At 35.5% G+C, this 24,300-nt stretch overlaps 1 protein-coding gene and 1 pseudogene across 1 annotated transcript in view; both read right to left on the reverse strand.

The window, feature by feature from the left end:
• Positions 1-24,300, reverse strand: part of DNAH7 (dynein axonemal heavy chain 7) — a 209,522-nt gene that overhangs the window by 181,546 nt on the left and 3,676 nt on the right. Inside the window, exons 2-9 of the mRNA XM_006921302.3 lie at positions 22,856-22,918; positions 17,915-17,977; positions 13,545-13,653; positions 12,631-12,778; positions 9,586-9,673; positions 8,430-8,610; positions 6,611-6,686; positions 4,772-4,897 (exon numbers count right to left, since the gene is read on the reverse strand). Of these exons, the coding sequence (XP_006921364.1) occupies positions 4,772-4,897; positions 6,611-6,686; positions 8,430-8,610; positions 9,586-9,673; positions 12,631-12,778; positions 13,545-13,653; positions 17,915-17,977; positions 22,856-22,918 (854 nt within the window). The remainder of the gene's footprint in view (positions 1-4,771; positions 4,898-6,610; positions 6,687-8,429; positions 8,611-9,585; positions 9,674-12,630; positions 12,779-13,544; positions 13,654-17,914; positions 17,978-22,855; positions 22,919-24,300) is intronic.
• Positions 15,084-16,448, reverse strand: LOC107196339 (annotated as a pseudogene).

The following is a 24,300-nucleotide window of genomic DNA, read 5'->3' on the forward strand; positions in this document are numbered from 1 at the left end:
TGGCAAGACTTCCTTCTTTTTATGTGTGAGTAATATTCCATTGTACATATGTACCATAACTTCTTTATTGTCTGTTGATGGGCACTTAGGTTGCTTCCATACCTTGGCTATTGTAAATTGTGCTGCCATGAATATTAGGGTGCATAGATCTTTATGAATTATTGTTTTGGTTTGCTTTGGATCAATATCCAGAAGTGCAATTGCTGGGTCAAAAAGTATATCCATTTTTAATTTTTTAAGAAACCTCCATATTGTTTTAAAGAAAACATAGTGTTTACTCCAGTCAACAGCTTTCAATACAACATCTTTCTGACTACAATGCTGTGCATCTTTGTACTACGCATGGTTTACTCATTTAAAAACTTTCTGGCAGGTTAACTAAAATGAAAGAACAATGTTACCTATTAATATCATTGTGTTATTCACCTCAATTTAACTACAGATTCCTTCTCTATTTCCATGTGACTGATTTCTATGTTATCTGAAAGGTAGTAAACACTATTAAAAACATAACATTTAATTTTTACTTAAAGACCAGTGTAAAATCCTAGATACTAAACAAAACACATTTCAAATCTGTTTATTTATATTCTTTTCACAAGCTAAAATCTACTTCTTAGGTTATAATGCATTCAGCACATAGCATCGATAATACCTTAGGCACAGAGTAAGTACAACCATTGTTGGAGCACCTTTGGTAATGTTATTGTGGACAATTGAGCAGTGTAATGTTTTAAATAAAATGCTTTGAAAATTTAGCATAATAGCACATTCTAAACAGAATCTGCTCTCTCTTTATATTTCTTGGTCAACTTTTTCAGCATAAATTTTTGTTTTAAAGCTGTACCTATAAATCAAGGTATAGGTGCATGCCAGACTGTGAACTTCAGAATCTCTTCTGAACTCTTTCTACCCCTTGCTGGCCACATCCAGTCAGACATAAATTTCTGCACACAGCTTTCAGTCATGTATCCTTGCTGCCCTCACACCTGCCACAGGCTGAAACCCACCTTGAACCTTGGGGCCATCACTAATTTCAGGCAGGAGGGATTTCAAAAATCAAGGCCAAACACTCAGGACTCGGCACCAAGTCAGTCTCTGACTTTGATCTCTGGTTCTCAGAGCTAAACTCACTTCTCACCAGGACCAAGATGACACCCTCACCCCGGCCTCGGCCCCCTCCTCTCCACACAAGCCACTCCAAGTGTCTATATTTTTTGCTTTTTCCATAATTTTTTTCCTTTCTTAGAATTAGAAACGTGTTGTTCTTGCCAGTCCCCCTCCTTTGTTGCATTTGAAGTAGCACACTCTAGGCGGTGTTCTGCACTTGCTTTTTTTTTCCTTACTAATAATACATCCTGGAGACCTTTCTATATTAGCACATTGAGAGTCTTGTCATTCATACTTTATAGCTGTGTAATATTCCATTGTGTGAATGTATTATAACCTATCAAACCAGTTCACTATCAATGGATACATGGTTGTTTCCAGGCTAGTACTCTTAACAGCAAATGCCACGACAAATAACTTTAAACCTATATCATTTCCTGTACTTTCAGGTATATCTATAGGCTAATTTCCCAGAAGTAAAATAGATGGATTCGAGTATAAATGAATTTGTGATTTTGATAGATACAACTGGATTCCCTCTCAAAAGGGTGCCTGTTTATCTAAGCCTCACCAACAAAAGTATGTCAATATTTTGGAATATTGCCAATCTGATGGGAAATAGAATGATTTTCAGCGTAGTTTTTATCTCAATCTCTTTGCATTTCTCTTACTATGGGTTAGGTTAAGCATCTTTTTAATACACTTAAGAATGATTTAACTTGTATCATATCTGAGTGACATACAGTAAATGAATCCATAGTGTTCTAACCTACCAATATTTTCTTGAGCTCACCTTGGTCAAATTATACATTTAAAAAAATACATTTTATCTTTTAAGATAAGCTTCACTTTCTTAGACATCTGCCTTTTATACTCAACTATTATAATTTATATCATATAATTTCTACACTCATATATACACTATATATACACATATCCTCATATACACACTACTTTTCAAGCAAGAATACCTGCATGCTATGCAATTTTTTACTATATTACAAATGCTATCTTTGATATTAAGTGGGTTCTATAAGCGTAAATACTGAGAGATATGAATTTGCACATTCCCATCTAGACCACACCCCTTTAGGTTTTCAAACTCATGCATTTTAGAGTATTTCAGATGATCTTTTTTGCATTATCGTCCCCCAAACCGCTTCCACACATGGAGATTTCCTACACTTTCAAGATCTGCTGAGGTTCAAGGCAAATAACTGTCACCCACAGTAAGGATGACCTGTGTGTTCAATGCTGGCTTCTACTCAGAGGGGCTGCACTCATCACTATCCACTCCACTCTTAATAGTCATATAGAGAATAAAAATGACTTATGCCTGCAAAGACAACAGAGGGGTTGGTGGGGTTCTCTTTCTACACACAGATTGTAAAGTTTCTTTCTCATTTGTCTTTATTCTGGATGCCTTGAGGTTTTCTTCAGTTGTTGCTACCTCTGCCACCACAACTATGATCACAAATCTGGGGCACATCTACTATTTTTTTTTTTAATATCAGCTTTTTCTACTCCACTTCCTCCTTTCATTTTCTTGTCTCTTGCATCCTGACATTGTCTAACAGACAAAGTACAGCCCTTTGTGGCAACATTAAGATGTGGAGCCACATCCCCCAGCCCAGTGTGTTCTGGCAGTTCCATCTGTGAATGGATATAAAAGAAAACAACTGTGTTGGTATTTTGAAAATGAAGTGTACTACTACTGCATGTGAACATCTTTTGTGAAATGATATGTATAATATATTGTATGACCTCATCATTGCATGTACAATGAGATCATGGGCCTTATCAGAGAGAGGTATTTGAGCCCCAAAGAGAAAAACATGGAGGCAAGGAGATGGCCTTTTCCTATTCCTATAAGCCAGATTCAAGCAGACGAAGAAACCCACACTGTATGTACTACTGCATGTGAACATCTTTTGTGAAATGATATGTATAATATATTGTATGACCTCATCATTGCATGTACAATGAGATCATGGGCCTTATCAGAGAGAGGTATTTGAGCCCCAAAGAGAAAAACATGGAGGCAAGGAGATGGCCTTTTCCTATTCCTATAAGCCAGATTCAAGCAGACGAAGAAACCCACACTGTACAAAGGAGAAGTTGAAAGGATGTGCTTTCTAGTAGTAGATAGTCTGACTGACAAAAGACAGTTTTATGCTCTGTATGTATGTACGTGTATGTGTGGATATACATATATGAGTACAAAGAAAAATATGAAAAGACACCCCACTACATGGTTATCATGGTTATCTTTTGCTGGGCTGGTGGAAAGAAGGGCAGGTATGAAAGAAAGTAAGGCTGCTATGAGTCAGGCAGAATGAAGAAAAAAAGATTGTACTTAAAAAGTATACATGATCACGTTTATATACTTATGTAAAATTACAGACTTATTTGTGTGAAGAAATTAGAATTTGTTAAACAAAGGAAGAAAGGGAGAAAGGGATGATGTGAGGGAGGAAAGGGGCCTTAGACACCATAAATCCTCAGTTGTTTCACACGTGGTACCTGGAGAGCCTCTGATCAGATGGTGGCAGAGTTAGGGCATTCCTCGATGGCTTTGCTCCCTGGAGCAGGCCCCAGGAGCAGGGTTAACATCAGGTGCTCCTGTGTGCTGAGAATTCTAACCTTGGAAGAAGTTAGCGATGTTAGTTGGTGACAACCACCCCCGCCCCTGCCACCGCCATCACATACACACAGTGTATGTTCAGGGGATTTCTCAGAGTAGAAACAATAGCTGTGCTTCTGTAACACTCGTAGCTCTTAGTTTTCCCTTGGCTGGTCTGTGGGAGACAAAAAATGTACTGTTATTATGCCTTCGTGTGCTTTTGCCTTCAGGACAATCAATGCAAAGCCCAGGAGACCTTGGAGATTGTGTCACATGTAAGCTGAGGCTGCATTTGGGGGGCATGAGAAACGGCTCACGGACTACCTTGGAAACTAAAGTGCCACCTCTATAAGACAGGGACCGATGCAGGTTTCAAGAGGTCTGTTGGGAGGCTTTCTTTAAGAAAAATAATATATATCTGTATTACTTTTGCATTCTTTATAAAAACATATGTCCATGAGTGCATCTTGCTAGGGCACTGCCCAGTGCCTTGGAAGTGACAGTGTGAGGAAGAGGATATGAAACTGGAACTTCTAAAATGTGAAGCAGTCCTCAGCCCAGGCCAAGCTCTTTAGGCTTCACAGAACCCACCAGAGTTCACATCCAGCCCTGTACAGGCCCCCTACCAGGGCAATGCCTAGTTGGTGATGCATGATCCCCAACAGTAACCCAGTCTTGGGGGCAATATTTCCTAGGTTTCTAAACCATATAGGTGATTGTAGCAGTTAATGTTCTGTGATATTTATAAAAAGGCATGACAATTAACCTGCTTAACTGTGACTACCGCTTAAAGTATATGTGGTATTGGGGTGAGGATGGGGAAGGGAGAATTGGGTTAGAAAGAAATGCAATGTTTACTCTTTATTCTATATACATCTATACTGTTCATTTAAAACCATGTTTAAATACTTATGTTACATTTGTAATTACTTTTTAAATTTCCAGTTAAAACAGTAAAAGAAATAATTAAGATGTAATAAAATAACTTTCATCTTAAAAAAAAAAAGAAAAACACTCTCTAAGGCCAGAAATACTCACTTAAAAGTGCTGTGCCACAAATCTTGCACAGCTAACATTGTAGGGTTCATTGAATTCAAGTGATCCCTAATATAACTGCTTGCAGCTAAAAAAGATTTCCTCCAAGGTTTTGGAAGAATTTTCATTCTGAAAAACAAAGAGAAAATATTCAGTTTTCTTTTTCAAAAATCAAAAGAAAGTATTCACATAGTCAATGTACTTTTAGAGTAATAAAGGTTTAATTTTAATTTAAAAATATGAAGTATCTCTCATAGAAAGAACAAAACATGTAATTATCTTTTTAAATATATAAGTCATGCTCTTTATAGTTTAGTATAATTTGAGGACAATAATGCATATGAAATTAGATTTGAATTTTTTATCATATAAGGTAACTAACTTATTCTCTAAATACTTGATCCTATTAAGCCCAAAAATAAATCATGACGATTAAACAGAAACAGTAGCCAGTTTTGTTTCATATACATTTTGAAAGATTTTCTTAAACAGGACATAAAATGTTTAAATTTCTCCTTTATTTTTAAAACACAAAATCAAAAACATTAAAATTCTTATTTACAGACATTTATTCTGAGAGAACAAACTGGGGTTGGAGGGTTGGGTGAAAAAGTTGAAGGGATTAGGAAGAACAAACTGGTAGTTAAAAAATAGTCACAAGGATGTAAAGTACAGCATAGGGAATATAGCCAATAATATCGTAATAATTAGGTGTAGTGCCAGGTGGGTACTAGACTAATCAAAGGGATCACTTTGTAAATTATATAAATCTCTAACTTCTATGCTGTACACTTGAAACTAATATAAAATAATATTGAGTGTCAACTGTAATTGAAAAAAATTTTTAATTAAAAAATAAAACATCTATCCCTGTCAAGGTAAAAAAAAAGACATTTTTCTGTAACTCTCTGATTTGAATACCACCTTTTATATATTAAAGATGCGCCATTTTCATCTTTCTGAATGTATTTAAACATTTATAATTTTTTCCTCTAATGGATTTTAAACAATTAGTCTTGTTTTATTATACAGTAAGTTTAGTTAATTTTTTCAGTTGTAGCCATACAACCTTTACAATTACAAAGGATGATTTTTATCTATCTCCAGGAGAAAAACTGTTCTCCATAGAAGATATGTCGAAAATGGCTATAAGACTTTTTCTTTTTTTGTTATCATAGGAAACAATTTGGGGCACTTTTAAATGGCATGAAAGAAACAAAGTAAAACTCTGTTATTTAAGTATATGTTCTATTCTTTACACTATTTAAGAGATTTATTTCTAAATGTTAATTATTTCAGGGAAATATGTAGCAAGTGGATTCTCCCATTATACAGTCTATATTTTAATCCATGTAATAAACTGAAATATATTCTATATATGCATATTTTCTACAGCATTCTCACTGTGTTTTTGCGAGATTCAAATTTCATCAAGCTTTTATGTCCCTATTATTTTTGTAGCCTGTGCTGGGAGCTGTAGGGATATAGAGATTTTTTATCAAGTTCTTTCTCCAGTGTACTTATATTTTAGCGTATGTGCTGCCAAAGTGAGCACGGTACTTATGTTTTAAAAACCTAGATGTCCTTCTGTACATGTGTCTATTTGTCTACTCATCTATCCATCAATCTGTAAATGTAACATATTAGGGCTTAAGTACATAAATAAACAAACAAGATAGCTAAAACAATCAGTTGTATATATGAAATATATAAATTACAAACATATGTGAGAAAATAATACTGGTGTATAAATACAAACACACACACACACACACACACACACACACACACACACAGGAGTGATCACATAATCAATATTCTTCAAGAAACCTGATCGCTTACTCAGCACGGTGGGGTAGAATTTCATCTTCCTTTTTATCATCTTCTTTTTCTCTAGGATCTTTTAAAACAAAATCAACTAAAAGAAAATTGAAAAGTTCTGATCAATAACCTTATATTAAAGTATATTTCTAAGCAACTGCAAAACCAATTCCATTAAAATTATTTAAATTGTTTTTTAAAAATAATGAGAAATTTGTGCATTTATAAATACAAGAAATTTTTTAAATTATAAGAAAATCTATGATGTCTTTGTCTTTGAGAGTATATGTTTCCTTTCTTAACGAGAACCTTGTTCTTTCATTTGAAAATGATAATTGCTTTTAATATCACATTTTCCTTTAGCTATTTCACCAAAAGTAGTTCTCGTTAAATTGAAAGTCAACAACACAGAGCAGTAGTAGTTTCCCTTCACTGAAAAAAATATACATATTGCCTTGTTGTTCTCTTTTAAATTGCTTAAGAACATAAAACAATCTTGTTATAAAGTCAGTAAAATGACCTACTTCGGCTTCTGTCTTCTCTGGTCTTTAAATAACAGTTAATTCTAACTTTCCTGCCTGTCTTTCAAGATGCTCTTTCTAAAATGCAAACATGTTATTACCCTTCTGCTTAAAATTCTTCAGTGACTCTCCTTTATCTTCCAATGCTTTTTACAAAGGCACATAAAGCCCTTCATATTCTGTCCCTTTCCCAAAATGCACCCTATGCTTTGGCCCTTAGAATTGCTTCTAAGACTGAAAGAGCCTTTCACGAAAGTTGGCCATTGATCACATTATCTCTTAGGCCAGGCATGTTTCCTAGCATACTGTTTTTCATCCTTCAAGACCCAATTCAGGTGCCCCAGAGTCCTTTCAAAGACAGCAGGCATGATCCCTTCTCACTTAGAGCATGTCTTCTATTTCCCTCCTCATTGCACTTACTACTCTTCTTTGCAATTTAGTGATTTGTCCATCTCCCTTATTACACTCAGAACATTTTGGCTCTTTATTTTTATAGTCCCAGGGCACTCAATAAAAGTCTTAAAGGCAATGAATGCCTTCTACTCTAAGGGTCCCTAGACCACCCCAGAGCATTATGACTTCTCCAAACTTGAGCATAGCATCAATTATACCACAATTATATCATAACTAATTGGAGAATCTTTTTTAAAAGTATAGGTTGGAAAGCCCTGCCTCCGGAGATTTTAATTCAGATGGGTGCAAATATCACTACTTTAAAAATGATTCTGATGATTAGTCAGTCTTAGAATCTATTGGCCTATACTATGAGTCATCACACTTTTTATGTAAAGGGCAAGATTATAAACATTTTCAACTTTGTGAGCCACGAGGTCTCTATCACAGCTACTCAACTCTGCTCTTACGGTTCAAAAGTAGCCATAGACAATATGCAGATAAATGTGTATGGTTGTATTCCAATAAAACTTTATTTACAAAAACAGATGGAGGTCCAGATTGAGCCTGTGAGCTGTAGTTTGGTCAATAGCAACAATTTTGTAATGAATCACATTCTACTTTATGGTATCAGTAATATTAATGTTAATTACATAATTAGTTAACTTTTTATAATTTTCTTCAGTTCTGTCCTTTGTTGAAGGGATCTGTGCCTACAAATAGAAAGTCTATGGTTTGTGGGGGGTTTTTTGCTGTACACTATTAATAAAACTTGCCGAAGATCTTAAGCAATGTAACAGCAATACAAGAAACAGCATGATAAATATAATAAGTAGTTACAAATATAGGTATTAACTTTTAATTTAAAAGAATTATCTTTAATTAGACACATTCAAATTAGAAAGCAAAGGGAAATACTGATTTACCTATGGATTTTTTTACACTAAGAAGATAATCTTCTCTCATTTCATCAGATAATGCAAGTATGCTGTTAGTGAGGACTTTCAGATGTTGAGGGACTAAATTCAATACATGCTCTAGCCAAGAATCTTCCATTGGGGCTACGTGGTCCGTATCAATTCCGTGGTGAATATAATAGTAATATCTCTACATAAAGGAGACCAAGAAATATAGATGAGTTTAGTACTATAATTAAAGAAGAGTGTTTATCAAACATAAAACTACTGATAAAAATTAACGTTTTAGAACAAAATGTTTACAAATCATAAAAAACGTATTTTGTGCAATTCATGTAGGCATTATTTGAGATCTCCTATATTAAAGAATATGTATGTTTCATGAAAATTAATTCATAAGTCTACTGTAAACCAAGTTATATTACCAAATATATCATGTTCATAAGTCTACTGTAAACCAACAAGTTATATTACCAAATATATCATGTACTGAATAAAGCCTATGCAGAAATAGAATTTAGTGTTTTATAAATAGGTGAAAATTTGGTATGTTAATTTTTGATTGAAAAATCAGAAGTAGATCTTAAAAGCTGAAAGTGAATCAGTATCTCTACAATTTTGCAGCTGCTAATAAATGTGTGCATAAAATATTCATTTAAAGTCGTAATTGTATCTTTTTAATAATGAATATTTAACTTCAATGTATTTTCTCAGTTTTATATGTCACTTATTAGAAAAATATTTAAACATCAAAATACTTTCAAATTAGCAATGTTAAGTTTGTTTTAAAAAATGTCTTTGATGTTTATACTTTTTTAATCCTGTATTTGAAATAGGCGACGAATTTCTGTTTTGAAAGTTAATATTCTTTGTAAAGTGTACATTATGTAATTAAGATAATTTCTCATAGAAGAATAAAAACATGTAAAAGCTATATAGGACTGAGGCTAGCTTTAACAAAGGGAGCAGGTAAACTTAAGATTCTTTGATTGTGGTCAAAGATGGCAAAGGAAAGAATAAGTTCCCTTATGGAACTCCATAAGATTTACTCCCATGTCCACAGAGTTTCACAAGAGAGGAGTACAGAATAATCTTAAATGTACTAAATTATCTTCAAGTGCTTCCTTTACTTCCAATTATACAGATCAAAGAAATAGCCCATTACCAAGATGTCTTTCTCTATTGCCGTAGTGGTTGGTTTTGGAAGTGTGCTTTCATCAGGAGTAGCTGAGTCTAAGACGGTATCTTGTTGCCTAAGAAAATGATGAACACACTATTTAAATGTATATAAAGAGCAGTTAGTTTTATATCAATAGATATAAAAAGATGAGGACTGTCTTCTGATAATCATAAGAAAAACGAATTGTTGAACATTTTATAAATGTTCGACATTTATATATTTGTATTATATATTTGTTTCATACCTTATTCTTTCCAGGATACCTTTTTTTTCTTAGAGAGACAGTTATATTGAAAATTATTTGCAAGATCTAATTCAGAGTCAACATCCTTCTTTATGGGCTTTACTCATCATTCCTCATTACTCAAAAGTCAAGCTCTCTTCTCTGAAATGTTCTATAAATTTGGGGTTTAAAAAAGCACTGATGGAAAAGACTTTAAATGTAATTTTGCAGAAGACACAGAAGGATTCTTTAAAAGACCATTTCTCTGATTTCTAGAGATATACAGTACAAGTTAACAATGAGTAGTATAGAAGCTCATCTGCTCTTGTATGTATTACTGGCTGCATTCATATAATAATATAATGTTTATAGCTATAATTCAATTCAAAATCTATAGCAGATATGAGTCACATTTTGTGACTTCTTCTGGGGTTCCACTGTGTGGAAAGGCATAGTTCATATCTCTAGGAAAAATAACAAGTTGTTCTGTGATAGTTTTAACCTCTTTCTCATTAAATGTATGCTGCTCTGGATCCCAGCTTCATCTGGAATGGATATAGTCAGTGATGCTGTATGATAAAATTATACTTTTTATTCTTCCCACTAACTGTTGTGTATACTTTAATAAAGTTGGGGGAAATGATACATGCCAAAAAATAATAGTTAATATTTTTCAATCTAATGTTTGCCATATGTTCAAGGGAAAAATTACTATTATTTTTTAATTCTGTAGCCAGATTAATCATTAATTCAAGAGAAAGAACAAAATAGAGATCTTTACAGAGATGAAAGTTTTGCATTTACTTCCCACAGAACCTCAGCTTCAGTGAAGAAAATGAACCTGGAAGTGAAGAGTGGAATGCAAAGGCAATTTTCTAAAAAATTAGAAAATATATTAGTAAATCTAAGTAAGTTTAATTTTTTAAAAAGTATGGAGAATTTAAGGATTTGGTAGAACTAAAACATTATAGAAATATTAGTAGAAGTAAAATCAACAATAATCACATAGAAAATGCAAAGGAAAGTTCAGAGTTAAGTTAAAGCATTCCAAGGTCCATGTGTGCTATTCAGGGAGAAGACAGATAAAATGAATTTTAAACTTTAGAAACTAAATTACAATATGTGGTTTTAAATGTTAGGGTAACCACTAAAAAAAACAAAAAAAAAACAAAAAGAAAACAAATATATTTGATAGCTTTTGGGCCAATGGGAATAAAGGAAAAAGAGAAAATTCAATTCAATAGAAAGCAAATAATAATAATAATAATAATAATATAATCAAAGATAACATATAGTAAATACAAAATACAAAATAATTTGGTAGACATTAAGCCCACCTATATAAGAAATACCAATAACTATAGACTATAAATAACATTAAATACACTATTGAGGTATAAAAACTAAGATTAAATTTCAGTAAGTCCATATCTTGTTTGTAAATGGCATTACTAAAAGATATCATAAAATGTTTGAGACTTCTGTTTCTTATAATACAGCAGCAAAGATAATCTGAAAAACCTCCCAGTACCATTCTATAAATACTAGATAATATGTCACAAAGCTCCTTTTGAATACAGAGCTGAGCTCACAAGAAAGATAAGAAATAGGAGGGGGAAAAATGGAATGTCAAGGCAAAGCAATTACCAAAAACCTGAGGCTATGGCTGCCGTCTATGGAGGTGGGGCTTTGAACTTTAATGCTCTTGTGGGTCAGGAGATGATTGCGTAGGGCTGAATGAAATGGGGAATTCAAACCGAGACCCATGTATGAAGCTGAAACCTAAGACAGGCTCTAACTTCAACCAGAGAAGGACCAGTAATGACAGGCACAGGGACTTGTGTCAAGAAAGACTATCTGTGGGCAGGGCAGTGGGTAGAGAAAATGTTCCTTCTGAGAATTTGTAACCAGAGGCCTACCACCCCGTGGTTTTGAGTGTTAATTTTACATTGTTTGCGTGACCTGAGAGTGTTTAATTGAAAAAAGAGACATAAGTGGGTCAAGCTGGTTATATCCCAGTGGTGCCTGACAAGAGCAAACTCCAAACCACTCCAGTAGAGGCACATGCTCACAATCCAGCTACACAGGACTTCCATAAAATCCCCTTCCTTTTGTAAGTACATAGCAGTCACTATCCTCTCTTCAAGGTGGTCATCCTGCCAGTAAAATGCCACACGTGGAACAGTAAAATAAGGTTCTGTGAGTGAGTTACTTATTGCAATGTGTTATGAAACTCTTATTGGTTCACAAATGGCAGTGTGCATGCCTCGAGAGTCATAATGAAAGAGAGAGGGTACTGAGCAACTAGCAGGAAGCCCTGAGTAAACAAGCTAAAAGGAACTAGTGATGCATATCTGCACTGTTCTCCATAAATGGATCTAAAACTCAGACCAGGCAAGCCCAGGCCCTGCTCACACTGCCGATCACCTCACATCAATTCCTTCTTCCTCTATACAAGAAGACCCACAATACAGAGGATGCCACATCACCTGAGCCAATGAGATGGGGAAAACACTGCCTCAAATCTTCTACCAGCCACCATGACTACAACCAGAACTCCTGGACATGTTGCTCTCTTAGCCAACATCAGGTGTTAACACTGGTACCTTTTCAGCTTGTGATATTTAGAAAAGGGGCATGCTTAATACAGTTAAGCTCAATCTTTCATTCTTTATTTATACCTTAACCTCATTCCAACAAAACTTTGGAGGATCCTTAGAGCTGCACGGAATTCTTATATTTTTAGATAAAAAGTTCCCAGAGGCTCTAACTAGGATAATACATACTGGTTAGCTTATAGAACTTACATAATGACATTGACAAGAGTGCTTCGAAAGTTCTCACGTTCTTTATGTGGAGATTTGCTCTTCAATTTGGAAGTAGATGGTCCAACGTGACTATCATCAATTTGATCTAGTAATTTGCCCTTTTTTCCAAACTGTTCCATGTATTCAGCTGAATTTTTAAAAAGCATAAGTTAATCATCTAAAAAGTAAGCTAAAATATTTAAGTGGTTAGAATAAAATGTTAAAGCACATTTCAAGGAAAAATCACATGCTTTAAGTTCTCAAGTAACCATAAGTATAATTAATTTTCTTTCACTATCAGGAAGTTAAACTACACCTGTTTTACGTCATCATAATAGAAACCATTGCCTATTTCAAGAATATTCCATTTATTTATTTTATAGTTTGAAGAATATGCTAATAAACTCAAATTTTCAATTATATTTTCATCAAACCTTCTTAAAGTGAAGATTAAAATTATGACAAAAACAGAATATGAAACTATTTCAAATAAAATTTTAAAAACCATGATGAAAAAATGATACTATTCAATGCAATCAATCTGATGACTCAAAATAATAAAAAATATTTAAATGATTAACTTGGAAATAATGTTTACAACTTATTAAAGTCCCTCTTAGAAAAAATTCTTAGTCTTTGATGCAGAGGCAAATTCTGACTACAACAAATCAAAGTTTTATTGTAAACATCTCAAATCCTAAAATATCAGCTTTTATAACATTTACAATAGCCTAAAATAGCTAATAACTGGAATCAATTATTTTCTGAGGGAAAACATTTGGGATAAATTTTTCTACTTGATATAAAGGTCATTTTGGTTTTACAATTTCACTATTCTATTAGCTAAATATTGTATGATTTTTTTTCCCCTAGAAAATGTTCTTAAATCTAAGTTCGAACATTAAAATTCTTACCATACGACTGCTCATTTTTAACACTAAACTTTTCTGGAATATCATCATCCTGCTTTATACTCAAATGGAATGATGGAGCTGCCAGCTGCCACTGAGGCTTTGTACTCACCTGAAATATGAAATTGAAATAGCATTAATACGAAATAGCATAAATAGCATTAAATCATAAAAAAAAAATTTTTCATGAAATGCATTAGTATTTAAAAACACAGACATTTCCTTCAACAAATCAGAGCATCTGGAAAGAAGGCACAAACACTCAACAACAAATCATATTCAACCCTGGGAATGGCTGTGGTGTGTAACATTTGGGAGATAGTAGCAAAGGCCCTGCTGCTGGTTTGATGTGGGTACCTGCTACCTAGGATGGGAAGTTCATTCCAGAGAGTCTACTCACCCCCAGATATTGGCAAGTGTTTTTTGAGCTTTTTGTTTTAATGAAAGGCACTGGCTGCTGGTCTCCATTGCTAATGAGTTCTACTACATCCAGCTCCAAAAAGTCTTCCTGTTCTCATGGCATCTCTAGATTACTCTGGAAACTCACGAATTTATTACACCATTTAAGGCAAGGGTCATACACTCTTATACTTGCACAATTTGTGCAGGTACCTTTGAGGAAGAAAGGCTAGTGATGATAGCTAACTGGCATTCAGTTTTAGTGCTAGGATAAAATAGAGGGTAGTAGGGACTGTGGCAGACAAGAGAACACCTAGGTCTTTAAAAAGGCAACAACTAATTAGCTTGAGCCAATTATTGCAATACCAGAGCACAGACTCACTGTTACTGGAATCTATGGCCCTTCAGTAAACCCAGATGGAAGTGAAATGTACCTATTTTTTAATGCTAACAATTGAGTCTGTGTCTTCCTTCCAGATGCAGATCAACTTGATAGCCCATGCTTATACTGGCACCTCCTTCTTCCTAGTTTTACTCTCCCTAATCCCTTACTTCTGCTTCCAAATAAACTGCCTGCTACATAAAAATCCTTGTTTCAGGCTCTTCTTTAACAGGAAAATATGCTAAGACAACTTGTAAATCAATGCTTTTCCATCCATTCATTCATCCATCCATCCATCCATCCATCCATTCATCCGCCTTTCCATTCTTCCACTCTCATTTTGCTCCAAAAAGGATTGAAGATTTGTACTACGAGTGAGGAGTGCTATGAGTGAGGTGTGCACAAAGTGTGAGAATTAGGTCACCAGTTCACACCAGCTGACAGCCACCAGTGCTGGGTCACCTTGTTTTAAACAAGGATCACCTCCAGAAGCATGAAGGTCTGTAATGAAAATCACTCTAGGTTTTAACTAGTGCCAGAGAATTTTATCCAAGTCCAAACCTCAATGTTCAAATAAAAATATTTTTGAAAAAAATCAGTGTATTTTTAGAAAATGTCTCTTAAAAATATCATTTCCCTTAAAGTAAATAAAATTCAAAGAATGCTGAAAAAATGTAAGATATTGCCAAATATGAACATAAAACCGGGTTTAGATCAGCCAACAAAAGCATTTAAACTATTATATGCCGCCAACATGAAACTCATCCACTGAATATCAAATAAGGATTTTTTTTTTCAATCATCTCTGAATCTTTAATTGGCTCCTTCCAAAGGGTGCCCCACTGCTGCTGAATTTTGCTGTCATTGACCTTAGACACAAGTTTGCCATCCAGTCCTGCAGGTGGTGGTCCTTTGTATGGATTTCATGGAGTTGCTGTCCAGGGCATCACCAAGATCAAAGTCCTCCCCCTCTTCCCACGGTGGCAGTAGGTGGCAATTTCAGCCTCTAGCTTGACCTTGATGTTCACCAGGGCCTCATACTCCTGGGTCTGGCTCTGTCCCTCTGCCTGGATCTTGGCCAGCTCTGACTCTAGGTGCAGCAGGATCCTGTTGAGCTATTCCATCTGCATGGCATAGCGTGCTTCCACCTCCCTCAGGCTGTTCTCCAAGCTGGCCTTCAGATTTTTCATCAAGTCCAGGTAGATCTCCAAGGACTGGACAGTAGTCTCAGCTCTGTGGGTATCGTTGCAGCACTCCTGTCTCAGCGGTCTGCGATGTGACTACTGTGGTGCTCTCCTCAGTCTGTTGGGACCAGTACTTGTCTAGCTCCTCTCGATTCTTCCAAGCCAGCTTGTCATACAGGGCCCAGATGTCTACCATGATCATACTGAGGTCCTGAAAGTCGGGGCGTCCAACTCCACGGTCAAACCAGAGTTGGCAATCTGGTTTCACAGACTATTTACCTCCTTCTCATACTCTTCTTCATGAAGAGTAGCTCCTCCTTGAGAGCTTCAATCTCTGTCTCCAGCTACAGTCAAGTGATATTGGTGTCATCAATGACTTTTCGAAGCCCATTGATGTCACTCTCCACAGATTGGTGCATGGTCACCTCTGTCTCATACTTGACTCTGAAGTCATCAGCAGCAAGACAGACATTGTCAACCCGTAGAACGATACGGGCATTGTCCATAGAACTTGCAAAGATCTGAGACCTTGGGTTCTTGATGGTCTTAAAATAATGTCCTCGGTCTCTGACCTAGGGTTCCTTCTTCTCCAGGTGTCTCCAGATATTGCTCTTCAGTCTCCAGCTATCAGCCTCCAGGCTCCTCACTCTCCCCACGCAGGAGGCCAGGTGGTCATTCAAGCATTGCAAAGTCTCCTTCTCAGTCTAGATGCCCCTTTTCCCTGCCAGATCCCCAGCCATCCCTGAGGCCAGGCCTCTGGACTCCTGGCCATCATGGATGCTGGTGGAGTGGGGTATGGGGGTCTAGGAACCTGAGCACTCTGCATCTGCATACACGCTGGCTATACTGCTGGCCGGCCGGCTGGACCCGGTGGCTGGGTAACTGCAAGGAGCCCAGGGTCCAGTAGCTGGTGGAGAATCTGGAGTGAGTGCTGAAGCTCATGTTGTTAGGGGAGGAAGGCAAGAGGCCAAGACTCAGGTTTGATCCGCTAAATAAGGAAATTTACATTTATATTTCTAAACCTTTATAATAACAAGACACAACAAACCAAAAGTAATTTTTATTTTTTTCAGTTTTAAAATGTGTTAAATTTTTAAAGAGAAAATAAAATATCTATTCCATTTCAGGTTTGTCTTTCAAATTAGAAAATTTAAGATAGATTTTGCAGAACTAGGAAAAACATGCTATGGCTCAATTCTATAGAACTTGGCATAATAATCAAGTTATCAATAAAAGCATATTTTCAGTTAAAATGTGTATTTTGGAATGTTCAGTATAATTCACCTAAGAATATTAATTTAAACTTCTAAGTGAAAAAATGTCCTTCATTTTAAATTATCAGGAATCTTTTCTACATAAAGCAACACAAATTCAATTTTATAATTTGTTCTCGGCTGTTAAAATATCTCTCAAAAAATAATGCTTTGGATGAACCTTGAAAACATGATGCTATTTAATGTAAAGGGACAAATATTGTATGATTCCACTTATATAAAGGACCTACAGTAGTCAAATATATAGAGTCAGAAAGTAGAAGGGTGGTTACCATAAGCTGGGTGGGGGAATGGGGAGTTACTGCTTAATGGATAAAGTTTCAGTTTGGGAAGATGAAAGAGTTATGGAGATGGATGGTGGTGATGGTAGCACAACAATGTGAAGTACTTAAAACCAATGAACTACATTTTAATTTAAAATGATTAAAATGGTAAATTTTATGTGATGTATATTTTATCACAATTAAAAAATATAATAATGTTTGCATTGAACCACTTAAGCTCAATTTCCAGGAGTCATCAAGAGCATAACTCAATGGCATTGAATTCAACATAATTACTAGATGGTAAAATTTATTACAGTAAAGTATATCTTACCCAGCACTTATCAACTGAAAATGTCTATTAACTGCCTCTTCCACAGGACAATGACAATTTATAGTCATAATAATAAAAAAAGAATGGCAAGATCTGAGGAATCCTCTGTGGCATAGCATTTCACTGCTGGAAGATATTTCTCAAAGATCATCAAATTGACTCTGCTCATATCCAAACTCAGAAACTGAGGCTCAGAGAGGTAAGTGACCCCCTTCAGATGACAGAGTCATTAGTGACCAAGCTGTAACCTGTAGCCTCATTTTCTAACTCCAACACTGATATACTTTCTGCTAGTCCATCTTAGAAATTCTTTTATCTAGGATATTCAAATATTCTATACATAACTAGGAAATTATAACTTACAGTTACTTCATTAAGATAGTTATTTTTTCTAATATGTGTACCTTATAGAATTTCTCCATCAGAAAATAATTAAATGGAGCACAAAATTCAAAATCAGAAATTTAGTTACAAGTTTAAAAACTAATAATCATTTTTAAAAGGGAAAAATTCAGTGAGGGTGTATAGGTAAATTACCGTAGCCAACTGTGGTAAAACTCTTCCTGGTGTCTTCGATTTTTCTTTGCTGGCTGGTTTATCCTGCATGACAAAACACAAAGTATTTCAATTATCTTGTCAATAATTCTTGACATTGATTATAATACATTTTATATTGATTACATTATGTGCTGTGTATTGAAGTTTACATAAATTATCTCATTTAATTCTCTTTAAAACCCTATAAGGTAAGCAGTGTTGTACCACTTTTGTGCCTATTGTATAGATGAGGAATTTATAAATGATGTAGCTTATGTCCCCACAAAGTGCACAGTTCAGTAAATATTATAAACTATATGCTTCTATCCAGGACAGGAGATAGTGTGGAGCAGAGTATTCAAAGAAAGTTTCAAAGAGAGAAAGGATGGAAGCTAAGTCATGAGGCAGAGTTGAGTCTCCAAAGAGTATAACAGTGAGCTTACTGAAGACAGCGGAAGCATCGTAACAACTCGGGAGCGGGTGTTGGGGTTGATGGTGAGGGCATTTGGCCCAACTGAAGTAGAAGGTATAACAATTCTCTTCTTTAACAATGATTTATTGAATTCTTGCCATGTGTCAGGTTGTCTTTAAGGCACTGGATCTACAGTCATGGACAGAACAAAGTCTCTCCCCTGGTGGAACTTATACTCTAATGGGGGTATAGACAGTATTTTAGAATAAATATGTCAGGTAATGTCAGAAAATAATAAGTACAATAGAGAAAAATAAAGAAGGGTAAATGGATAGAAAGAGAGAAAGTAGGGAAATGCCAGATTAGATGGGGTAGAGAGGCCTCTTCGCAGAGGTTATGTTTGAGTAGGAACCTCAATTAAGAGTAAGGGAGGGCTGAATAGGCGGGTGCTGTATACTACAGAAGATGTGGGTTTGGGGGCTTAATTGGGCTGGCTGGCAATGGAGAATCATTGTAGCCTCCTCTTAAGGTGACTTCAAGTCCCAATTTGCTGAAGAAAGTCCCAGTTAGTTCCAGTTTACACCTCTTGCCCAAGCATAATTGGTAGCACTTTTACTCTCAGTGGCATGTATCTCAGTTTAGATGACAAATTATGTCGTTAAGTTATTTATCATGCAAGGACATACAAAGGGTTATCTCAAAAATAGTCCTGCCAGCAGTCAACAAGATATATGGAAGAAGACTAGAGTCAGCAGTGAGGATACTTTAGCAGCTTTTTAAAATAATCTGGGCAACTTGATTTAAAGAAAATGCTAGTAACTCAAGGTCACCTCTACCTTCCTAAAATACAGCCCTAATCATCTGCATCCTTGGTCAGAAATATTGAAAAGCCCCCTTCTAAAGGGGCTTTATGTTAGTTTCCAAAGCCTCCTGAATATGCCCGAAACTATTTCATTTCCCAGCTGCTCTTACAGTTACTTCGTAGCCATATGACTTAAACCAGCCAGTGAAATGTGAGCACTGGCAGGTCAGGTAGCTAAGAGCTGGTGTGCCTCGTCCATCACACTCTCACCTCTGCCACTGCTCATGAGGAGGCCAAATGTACGCCCGGCATAACTATAAAGTGAAGGAGGGCTACCTGACCTATACCAGACTTCATGTGAGCCAGGATCAATCTTTGTTGGGTTACATCTCTGAGATTTTGGGATCTTCCTGTTAATGTCAGCAAGTATTAATTACCCTGATAAACAGAGCCACCAATATACCCCTCAACATCTTGTTAAAATCTGGCATTTTTTTCAAGACCAATATCAAAAAGTTTAGATTTTCTTAACTACAATTGCAGGTGATCTCCTCTGAATGTGCATAACACTGTTTTGGTAATATTCTTATTGTTTAAATTTTGTCTGGAATATAATTTGTGTATGTACCTATCCTGCTCTTAAAGCCCCTCACCCTGCTCCATCTCAGTCTACTGAATCAGTCTTATAGCGCTGGATAAACTGATTTTAAAAGAATTGTAACTTTTTCTTAGAAAAATTACTAATTGGTCAACCAAGCCCTTAAAAGGAAAAGGAATTGCAATGAGCTTCAAACAGTGCTTCTGAAAGTATGAATACCAGATTAGATGAATGATTCACACATATCCAGTGCTGTACCACAAATGGCTTTTTTTTGACAGTGCTTCTGAAAGTACGAATACCAGATTAGATGAATGATTCACAGATATCCAGTGCTGTACCACAGATGGCTTTTTTTTTTTTTTGCAGTTCCTAGTGGACCACAGGATGTGAAGGGAAACATGAGCACAATATTTTCAAGTTCAAAGGTGCAAAAGGGATTCTCAAAGTAGAATACTTCCCTTTGGAGAGAATGGGGATGTGGCAAAGGCCTGATAAGAATGTAGCTGTAGATAATAGAGATGAAGGTGCTAGGATATATGGCCTAAGGCCCTGGACTTTTCATGCCAGGATACAGAGGCAATAAAAATGAGATCCATTGTATTAGAGCCACAACAATTGCACAAAATACCTTACTCAACCTTAATCTCCTACACAAACCCCCACACACCTGACTTCTTCTACACCATCCATTCTGCATGCAGAGCTCTCACTTACAGTCTCATCAGCACCCTGGATGGAGAAGGGTGGTGAGGGCTTTAATGTTCCCTTCTTATACTGTAGTACAGAATAAATATCTCATAGGATATTTTATAAATAGGGTTCTCTAGCTAACCAAGAGCAGCCATACATAAGCCAACATACTGTCGAGCTAATATTGTTCTTCAATAAAACCAGACAGGTGAATTTAAAAGTAATATCTACATATTTTTTAGTGCTGATAAGCAATTCTATTTTAATCTGTATTTTATTTTCCAATGATAACTTAGGCACATGCCATCTTTTCCCTCTGCTTTGGAACTCTCGTGAGGCTGACACTAAGAGAATCCCACTGACCTTTTTTATCAATCAAATCTTGTGCCTCACATTCCTTCCCACCCTCCTGGCCTCACCTCTGAATCCACACATGGCTGCAGTGAATAGTTCTCTGCTGGCATCAATTCATGTAGAAATGGCAGTGCTTCACCTCAGGAAAATGGCTTTTCCTTTCTGCTGTGGGGCTTCTCCAGTGCCATGAGACTCTCAGGGTAGCCTGAGAGTCTCATGGCACTGGAGCCTGTTCACACACATGAACAGCCAGCAGTAGGTGGGAGTTAACATCCACTGGAGCAACCTCCACCAATGTGGGGCTGATGGGTAAATGCTACCTCCTGATCATGCTCTAAGCTGCTCAGAAGGTTATAGCAGGATCACCCCCAGTTGCTTAATGTGACAACCAACTTGCTAAAACATTCTCGTATTGGCTTCTCCTTCTACCTAGTTTTACTGTCCCCAATCTTTTACTCCTGCTTCCTGGAGTCATCTCCCCAAATAAAGTGCATATAAATTTTTTTTCAGGCCCTTTTTCCACTTGAAAGAAAGCTAAGACGACTTTAAAAACTCAGTCATCTTCCATTCTGTGTCTGCCCTTCCATTCCACTCTCATCTTGCTTCATAAAGCATTTAAGATTTGTGAGAGTGCTATGAGTGAGGTATACACAAAGGGTGAGAATTCATCGCCAGCTCACAGAGACTGGCAGCCACCAGTGCTGGGTAACCTTCATTTCAACTATGGGGGTCACCTCTAGAGCATGAAGGTCTGTAATGAAAATCACTCTAGTAGTCTTAACTACTACCAGAATACTTTATTCAAGTGCAAACCTTAATACTCAAATGAAAAAAAAAATTTATTCAATGGATTTAATATCTCAAAAATATGATTTTTCTTAAAAGACATGAAACTCAAATGATATGAAAGAAAATTTGCAAGATACAGTCAAATATGAACACAATATATGGTTTAAATCAGACAAAATAATTTCAGATAATTATATGCCTCACTGGCTAGAAGAAATTATTCATTTGAGCCACTGATGATTGATTCAGTAAGTAAATTTAAATTTAGTTGCTATTTCTACACCTTTATGGTAGTAAATTTTTTAAAAAACTAAGCGATTTTTTTCAGTTTTAAAATTTGTTGTTTTTTAAAGAGAAAATAAAATGTCTATTTCATTTCAGGTCTTTGTCTTTTAAACTAGAAAACAAAATAGATATTTGCAGAACTAAAAAAAAAAGATGCTATGATTTTATTTTATAGAGCATGGTGTGATAATCTTGCCATTATCAATACAAACAGATTCATAATTAAATATGTGCTTTGAAATGTTTAAACATTCACCTAAAATTTTTCATTCAAGTTTTTTTAAGCTGCGAGAATCTTTCATTTCATATTACTAGGAATCTTCTCTGTATGCAGCAATGCAGATTCCATTTCATAGCTCATTTTGAGCTTTTAAAATATGCTTCCAAACAAATAATGTTTGCATTGACCTTCTACCGAAGCTCAACTCCCAGGAATCACAAGTGTGTAACTAAATGACATTAAACTCAACATAATTATTCAACAGTAAATTTTACTGCAGTAAAATCTAACTGTCCAGTACTTTATCAACTTAAAATGTCTACTAACTACATCTTCCACAAGACAACAATTTAAAGTCAAATAATGAAAAAGCTGTAGCATTTCAGTGCTAGAAGAGGCATCTCCTCAGAGATCATGAAATCAACACCTTTCATTCTCAAACTCAGAAACTAGAAGTGACTCCTCAATAGTCACAGAGCTGTTAGTGACAAAGCTGTAACTGAAGTCGCTTCCTGACTCCAACACTGCTTCTGCTAGATCATCTTCACAATTCAATTATTCAGAATAGTTAAATATTCTTTATATACTAGTAATTATAGCTTATACTTCGTTTATTAAGATAGTTATTTTTCTTAAGATACGTATCTCATAAGTGTTCTCCATCAGAAAAGAATTAAATGGAGTACAGAATTTAAAGTCAGAAATTCAGTAACTTATTTGCAAGTTTAAAACTAGTAAACAACATTATTACAAAAGCAATAAAGTATGATAGTATACTGGTAAATTACCGTAGATAACTGTGGTAAAAATCTTACTGGTGTCTTGGATTTTTCTTTGCTGGCTGGTTTATCCTGCATGAAAAATATGAAAAAAAAAACCTGTTTACTCTGTTAATGCAAAAATTCACTCACTCAACCAAATTTTACAATGTCAAATATAAAGTAAAATATATATTATCCAAAATATTCTAAAACATACTTTATAGATGGTATGATATTGTTGTACAGAAAAGCATAAAGAATCCACAAAAAAATCAGAGCTAATGAATGAGTTCAGCAAGGTTGTAGGATTCAAGATCAATACACAAAAATCAATTGTATTTTTAAACACTAGAATGAACAATTCAAAATTGAAATTAAGAAAGAAATTTTTTACAAAAGCATCAAAAAGAATAAAATACTTAGGGATAAATTTAACCAAAGGTGTGCAAGGCTTCAGTGAAAGCTATAAAACATTATTGAGAGAAATTAAAGAAGACCTCATTAAATGGAAAGACATCCCATGCTCATGGATCAGAAGACTAATATTCTTAAAATGCAATACTCCCTCCATAGGATTCAACACATTCCCTATCAAAATCCCAACTGTTTCTTTTTTTGTATAAATTAACAAGTTGATCATAAAATTCACATGGAAATGTAAGAGACCCAGAGAAGCCAAATAATCTTGAAAAAGGAGAACAAAGCTGGCAGACTCACACTTCCAGATTTCACAACTTACTACAAAGCTACAGTAATGAAGACTGAATAAAGATAAGCGTATAGATCAAAGGAATAGAATGGGCAATTGATTTTTGACAAGAGTGCTAGGCAGTTCAGTGGGGAAATCATCATATCTTCTGGGAATTTATGTGAATCTAATAGCATCTAAAGTTCACTCAGCCCTACCTCTCTTCTCTATGGCTACAACTTATTTTTTTCAGAGTGCTCCACTTCCTAAGGTGACGACGTATTCAGGTTAACACATCCTCAACTTACTAGAAGTAACATTTGTACTTTTTAGCAGTAACTTTCAGAGAAGAATGCTTTATCTTCTTTGCAATAGAGAATAATTCCATGATAGGAATTTACTTTATCTATGTAAGAAGAAGCACTGTTAAGAGTGATTTTTTGATTTTTATAAAACGGATAACATGAGTTGTGCTTTGGCCACTTATCAATTTCTTGCATCTTCTCACCAAATCTATGCTTTTTGCTCTCCTTTGTGATTCTTGAGCAGGAATCTATAAATATTTCTCCAGCTGGCACAATATTAATAGAGGGTTCAAAAGAGAGACTGAAAGAAGGAAAATTTTCTTTTTGTTTCAGTGCTTTTTCTTGTTGCTCCCAAGGTACACCTGCCAGGAGTCATCATTCTTGCCAATGGGCACCTTCCCAGCCTGTGGTGTGTGACTGACCCAGGGGCAGACACCCTCCAATAGGTGTCACTGTTATCCCTAAGGGCAGCTTTCCAG

This window comes from Pteropus alecto, unplaced genomic scaffold, assembly GCF_000325575.1.
Source record: "Pteropus alecto unplaced genomic scaffold, ASM32557v1 scaffold3, whole genome shotgun sequence".
In the NCBI taxonomy this organism is placed as follows: Eukaryota; Metazoa; Chordata; class Mammalia; order Chiroptera; family Pteropodidae; genus Pteropus; species Pteropus alecto.